This window comes from Syngnathus typhle, linkage group LG12 (assembly GCF_033458585.1).
Source record: "Syngnathus typhle isolate RoL2023-S1 ecotype Sweden linkage group LG12, RoL_Styp_1.0, whole genome shotgun sequence".
NCBI classification, from domain to species: domain Eukaryota; kingdom Metazoa; phylum Chordata; class Actinopteri; order Syngnathiformes; family Syngnathidae; genus Syngnathus; species Syngnathus typhle.
The window spans coordinates 728,088-735,551 of NC_083749.1; the positions used below are offsets into that span (position 1 = coordinate 728,088).

Here is a 7,464-nt window from a genome sequence, read left to right on the forward strand (position 1 = left end):
GGAAGCCGAATAAAGTTTGTAGCAATGTAAAGCGGCGCATTTTTGGGCAAGCTTTCCTTGCCATGCACAGCAGTGTATGTGTGTGTGTGTGGGGGGGGGGGGGGGGGGGCATGTGATACACATCACATGGCACTCAGAATTATTTCTTTATTTAGTCCTTTTTAAAAAAGAAAATGTACATATATATATATTAAAAGAATGTTAAATACAAAAAGCTAAACTGGGGAACTCTTGACCATAATGCCGTGACTGAATTTTATTTCGCAATCTCTTTCACAACTTTGAGAAGAAGAGTTGAAAGGTGATGCAGACACGTTTCAAAACGTACAATAAACAATACAATAGAAAACTAGCACAATAAAAAAAAAAACTAAACAAGGAAAAAAGCAGCGCGAATACTCAGATCTATATTCTTGATCTGTTTTCATTGCAACGCATGCACGTTATAAAAGCCACGTCTCCGTCAGAGAATAAAGTCAGAAAGGCGACTTTACTCTCAGAGGTCTGACTTTAAAGTCAGAATTCTGAATTAAAAAAAAAAAAAGGCACAATCCTGTCGCCCTTTTTTCTTCTTCCGTACGATTGGGTATTCGAGGAGGATACTTTATTTTCTGGCAAAAAATGTATACAAGAAAATCTTCTGTCATCGATTTTTCCGATTTGAATAAACTCTTAAATCCACAACATACACTCTCAAAAAATGTTTAAACTGTTATTCCCCTTATTGTGAAAATATAATTTTTCGCACAAATACGTTTTCCTTGGAAGAATCTCATTTTTTCACAAATCCGACGTTTTTTTTATTATTATTATTATTTTTGCTCCATTTCACACGATGTCAATTGTTGAGCGTGCATTTATGAAATGCATGCATAATTAACGAGACATTTATTGTCGTCATATCGGTTGCTCTAACTCATTGGACAAAAGTTTAATTGCATTATGTGTGCAGAAATGACTAATGGTAACAACATTGCAAAGAATTCATCCTTTCCCCTCACATACTGTCTCGTACACACGTACATAAATAGACATACGTCAACATCAAGAGTTGGATTTTGCGTGCTTTGCTTCAAAAGAAACACTTCCGAGAGCTATTTTGTACTCGTGCTTCTCAAGCGTAAGTGCAGTCTAAATACCACCCCTAGGTGGCGTCGGACTAAAGGCAACAACTCCACAAGGCGCGAGGGATTGTTTTCGAACTTTCTAACCCGAACTGCGTGGCGTGTTCTCATGATGGCGTGCACCAGGAAATGTTGAAAACTATTCAAGGGAATGAATGACGACAATGCGCCCAATGATTTTTTTTTATAATAAAAATAAGTTGTGTTTGTAAAAACAATTCCCCCAAAGTCAAAGTCTGCTTTCTTGTCAATTTCTTCCCATGCCAAGACACACAAAGAAATCGAAATAACGTTCCCACTATCCCACGGTGACGAGACATACATACAAGTAAACAACACAAAAAAAAGAAAAACAAGAAGGCACAAACAATGAATAAATAAGAGTGATGAATAAATAATAAATAAACAAGACAATAAATAAGAGGAGCAAAAATGGAGCAAGTGTGCATACAGCAGACAGTCAGAATATAGCGGAAAAGTACAGGTCGCTACGCAGAAGGGGGGGGGGGGGTTGCAGGACAGGATCCTAACAGCCTGGTGGTGCGGGAGCCACCACAATCAGAAGATGGATGGGAGTTGTATTATATTCTATAGGCCACTTTTCACTCTCACCCGTCTTCGACACACGCCGCTGGGGCTGAAAAAAAAAAAAAGAAAAGCAACTACTGTAATCTTTGTTTTGTTCAAGCAGCGAGCGCGTTATTGCTGCTGACATTTAAATGGCATTCTTAGAAAATGTTGTTGTTTCTTGCTGTTCCACGCATGCCGATATGCGTGTGCGCGTGTCACGCTCTGCGTGACCCGTGAGTGATGCGAGTTAACAGCTAGCTGACTGTTTGCCATTGCAAATGACTGGCGGAGAATAACAAGCGAATCACGCAACGCCCACCAGCTTTCAGGCAAATCGTTTCTTAATTGAGGAAATGTTTGTCGTTTATTACATTTTTTTTTTAAACATCTTTTTTTTTCTTGCTGTCGCATGCAACTTGATGTAAATTATTTTATTGTGCAGCGCAGGCTGTCGAGACACGGCTGTAAGATGTTTTTGTATTCAAATTGAAAAAAAAAACAGAAGGTCATTTTACATTTAATGTTCTACTGGGTATTCTTTTTTTTTATTTTAGTCATTTGGTTGTATCTTTTTTTTTTTTGCATTTGAACTTAAATAAGTCCTGCAACCACTTTGTTAGATACAGAACTTTTTGTTGGCGTTCTCATCTTTTTTCCTCTTATCACTTTTTTGTTTTTCTGGGCTTTTAAATCATAAATCCCAAATTTGCCATGTTGAGTCAAATATGATTTTCATTTATTTTAGTATGCAGAGTATCGAAATAAAACATAGCCTACATAAATAATTTGTGAAACATGTTACATTTTATGACATTTTATTTTGGGTAAGGTTTATTTGTAGCCATGCATTACGCAACGTTGATAAATTAATCATGTGTGTGTGTGGGGTTATTGGAGATAAAAGAGAAAACGTTTTTAAAAATAACCACTAAATAAATGTATTAATTGACAGTGAATAAATGCAAAGTGCATGAGAAATAAGTGCAACTTTCTTCTTTTGACCGTTTTTTTTTCTGGGTGGGCCTGTGACGTTTGGTGGGTCACGTGAGCAGCCGGCCCGTATAACTAGTGGAGGACGGTCCGCCCCCTATCGGATTCACTTTGGGCCCTCGCGCGGCATTTTAGCGACCTTACCGCACGGCCCTTCCCGGCACGGCACGGTACGGTCCGCCGACCCGACCCGACCCGACTGGAAGCGTATGGACATAGCGGGAGGAAAAAGTGTGCCTCGTCTTCCGTTTGCGACCCCTTCCTCCATACCTCCTCCTTCTCCTCCCCCCCGTCCTCGCATGAGCCTGGTCGAGGGAGGGGGGCACGGCGGCGCTTCCTCATCTGGCCCCGGCGGCGGCGGCGGCGGCGGGGGCCGGGCGTGAGAGGCCAGCCATGACTCTGAGCTCTCTGAGCTCTCTGAGCTCCGAGATGTCGGACGCCTCGGTCCTCTCGGAAGAGACCGACATCGACGTGGTGGGCGAGGGGGAGGAGGCCGAGCACGGACGCGGCTCTCCTCCGACCCCGCCTCATCCTCATCCTGATGCTCATCCGTCGGACGCCGCCTCGGAGCCGGGGCGCGACGCCTACAAGCAGCCGGCGTCGGCGGCTGGCAAGAACCCGTTGGTGAAGCCGCCTTATTCCTACATCGCCTTAATCACCATGGCCATCCTCCAGAGCCCCAAGAAGCGGCTCACCCTCAGCGAGATCTGCGACTTCATCAGCAACCGCTTCCCCTACTACCGCGAGAAGTTCCCCGCCTGGCAGAACTCCATCCGGCACAACCTGTCGCTCAACGACTGCTTCGTCAAGATCCCGCGGGAGCCGGGCAACCCGGGCAAGGGCAACTACTGGACGCTGGACCCGGAGTCGGCGGACATGTTCGACAACGGCAGCTTCCTGCGCCGGAGGAAGCGCTTCAAGCGGCAGCAGACGCAGGACTTGCTGCGGGAGCACGGGGGCTTCCTCCCTGCCGCTGCCTACGCTTACGGGGGGGGCTACGGCTGCGGGGGTTACGGCCTCCAGCTTCAGTCCTACCACACGCACTCGGCTCTCTTGGCCTTCCAGCAGCAACAGCAGCAGCAGCCCGCCCGGCACGGCGGCACGATGCTACCCGCCGCCTCGCTGCTGCCCTCTACGGAGCGCTCCCGTGGCCGTTTCTACCCCCAACACGGTACCGGGCCGCAGGTCTCACCCGCCGGTGCGCACAAATCCGCCTCGCCGGCGCACCGCTCGCCCTTCTCCATCGAGAGCATCATCGGCGGCGGCTCGCCGAGCCCTTCCAGGACTTCCCCCGTGGTGTTCCCGGTGATGGCCGCTTCGCTGGGCCCCCCACCGGCAGCCGTCTTGCATCCGTTGGAGAACTTCAGCGCCGGCGGCTGTTAAACGAGACTTTAAAACGAACAAACAAATAAACAAACAGCCTCTCTCTCTCAGTGAAAGGTAGGAGTATTATTTTTGTATGTTTACGGTAGCGCGCGTGCGCTCATCGACAACTTGCTGTGCGCGTTCACGCCATTTGAGAGGATATTTAATGTTCATATTCCATTCTTTTTATTTTTGCGGAGCTTGAAAATCAGGATGCTTGGACTTTGTTTCCTCCAGCCACAATCTCAGGACGAATTGCTATAAATGATCATGTTTTGTTTTTTTCCTCTTCTCAAAGTAATAATAATAATAATAATGTATTAATGTGTCAAACACGTTTCTTTTTAATACTATTAATAAGAATAGTTTTGCCAATTTGAACAGGCTTTTGATTTTAAACTTTGTAATAAAAATACAAGACTTGTGAAAAAAAAAAAAAAGTCATACATTTATAACATGCAGTGTGTCTTTATTTCAGCAACAAATAAATAATGGACATTTCTGGCTACGACAAAATGTAAATAAGGTGTGATATTTTTACACAACTTGCTTTAACAAGGAGAATAAATTCTGTTTTGAAATAAATGATCCACGAGGGTTAATACTCCCCCCCCCCCATCTAATAATAATAAATATAGTCATGAACAAATATATTCAGCCACCAGGTGCAATGACCCTCTTAAAAGAATAACATGCAAGTGGATGGCATATTAAATATATTTTATATTTGCCATTTCAACCAACTTGGGGAAAAAAAAATCACTTTGTCAACATGTAATAGCGCTCACACAAAAGAACCCAATGCATGTGCGCGCTCTTAAAATAATTCTTAGCCATTGTGCTAAATTCAAACGATTCACACTTTGTACATTAATGTCAGACTTTTCGGGGCATGCGCACAAGAGCGGCGGGGGGGGGCGCGTGACCCTTGTCACGCTCATGACAACAAGGTGCACCCACCCTCACGCCATACTTGTGTACTCATTTTTGTAACATCTGCACTTTTTAGTCTTGATGCTTTTCAAACACCGTCGTTTCAAATCCAATCCACCGGAGTATAGTAATAACACTTTTGCTTGAGCGTAATTACACTTTACCTAGCGTCTGCTGCTTCCGTGACTGCCAACTGCTTGTGCGTGTAGTAGTGTATAGCAGGCAGCTAAATCGGTGCATCGCTCGCAGCTAGTTCACTGGGCCACGAGAGGACAGCCATTGCGTGATGATGTAACACGCAACGTGGGGGAGCGAGAGAGACAGAGAGAGATAGAAGCGGAGAGAGCAAGACAGAGTGTTGACAAACATGGCGAATGTTTTGTTTGTTTGCATCGTCTTATGTTCATCTTGCAGCGTCACTTAAGCTCTTAGTCCCTATTACTGCCAAGTGTGTCCTTAGTATTTCCCTTTCAGCTTCTATTTGAGGCATTCTGAAGGTTTGAAAAACCAAAATCAACTCATTGATAACCTACCTGCACCCCACTCCACGCACGCACACACACACACACGCATTTCCTCCTGAAAGACACACAAATCACGAGTTTTAGAAAGTGCGATGACCCACATTATGGGTGCACACAGAAAACCATAGGAGGGTCACAACATTAGGGACAGCGGCCTAATGCAGGCTTTCCCCAAAACCTTTTATATAATAATATATTTATATTTCATGAACAATTATTGTATTTACCTTTCAAGAGACCCGAGAACGCTTGGAGTGTACCTGTTGAAAAAAGGCATTATTCATTTAAAATAATAGGTACTCCATAGAAATAAAATAGTTAGGTATATAAATGTGTTTAAGTGAAATCCAAATCTATTTATTAAGTAATAAAATAACTGAACCGTAACAGAATGTATTTAGTATAAATCAGTCTTTTCCATACCCAAAAAGGTTTTGAACCACAAATAGCTGAAAATAAGTCCGGAGTTTATTACACGTCACCTTCCCAACTATAAATGAAATATCCAAACCACACTTTAAGCTTTAAATCAAATAAGCTTTTAAGAACATGTCATTAGAATGGTTGCTTTTTTGGTGATGGATGACATGGACATGGACGTTTGACAGTGAGCATTTGAACCTGCAGGGTTCAGAGGTCACGATGAGAGGCGACAACACCCAAGAGCTGAAGACAAGCCAAACTTGGATCATTTGAACTACTACTAACTTTGATAAGAAATACGATCACAACCTATGAGCAATATTACATGTATATAACAACAGCAATATTTTAAATTGAATTTTCAGCGCTATTCACATCGAGTTATTATTTTCACTGGAACATTACTTAATTAGTTTACTAAAGAAGAAGATCACATGACGTGTGAGCTAACATACTGCGTGAGGTTTATTTAGCACCCTTGAGCAGTGTTCTCCTCCATTTTAGGCATCTCACCCCGGCGTGAACTTGCAGACCGTCGTATCGGCTGCAGAATTTTGTCGCTACATTCTTCCCACTTCTTTTTCTCCTTTTCTTTTCTTCTTGCCGCCGCCGCCGTGCAGGCGTGTTTGTTGTTCCTCGTACAAAAGCCGAATTGCAGCTTATCCGTCACGATAAAATAACAGGCATTTGTTAGCGCCACCTTCATTACAAAGTCCCACTCGGCCTACAACAATAAACGTAAAAAGTACGTTTGCGGCCGGCCGGCCGCTGGGAAAGTCCCTGCTGACGACCGCACGGCTCCTTTGCCTCCACTTACGTTGAAAGATTCACAGACAGCTTGGCTTGGATTATTACTGTATGATTTACTTCAAGTCTTATATCCTTAGTCACCGTCTTTACTTTTACTTCACATGTCACACAGCATGGATGCACGCCATAATAGACATCAACGATTAGCTAGCCAGCTAGCGCAACATGAGAGGTTAGGTAATTGCAGTCAGGTAGCTCTAGCTATAGCTCGCTAGCTAAATAGGCTAGCACCGGGTCTGGCATGATTAAATATCTGCTTGATTTGTTGGTTTTGAAAACTTGATTTAAATGGGGAAATATTTAGCCTTGCCATGATGATATTGCCTCCTGCAGCGGATGAGTTTGGCAGCATGTGAGTGTTTAGCATTTAGCATTGTCAGCTGCAGGCCTTGCCTGTCTGTCCGTCTGTCCACTTACACGCAACAACGCCTCTAGCTCATAAACACATCATCGGGCCCTTCGTCACGCATGACGCATGGCAGGCGCCCCTGAGAGAGCTCCTCGACTTCCACACACACAACAGCAACCCGAGTTCCTTTTCATCCATGCAAAGAGCATTTTTCCTCATTAGGCCAGATGAGTTAACTGTGTCTGAGAAGAAAAAGAAAAAAAGTCTTTTGTTTGAGGGGATTGTTTCTTCCCCTCCAAAAACTTATTATTATGACATTTACCATATGAGCGCTAACAACGATTGCATTCATAAAACAATTCACACGCCACTCCTG

General features: G+C 44.0%; 1 protein-coding gene across 1 annotated transcript; it reads left to right on the plus strand.

Moving 5' to 3' along the window:
* Nucleotides 1-2,799: 2,799 nt before the first annotated feature.
* Nucleotides 2,800-4,601, plus strand: foxd1 (forkhead box D1). The gene has a single exon (XM_061293063.1). The coding sequence runs from the start codon at nt 3,078-3,080 to the stop codon at nt 4,065-4,067; it is 990 nt and encodes a 329-aa protein (XP_061149047.1). The 5' UTR covers nt 2,800-3,077; the 3' UTR covers nt 4,068-4,601.
* Nucleotides 4,602-7,464: the final 2,863 nt, after the last annotated feature.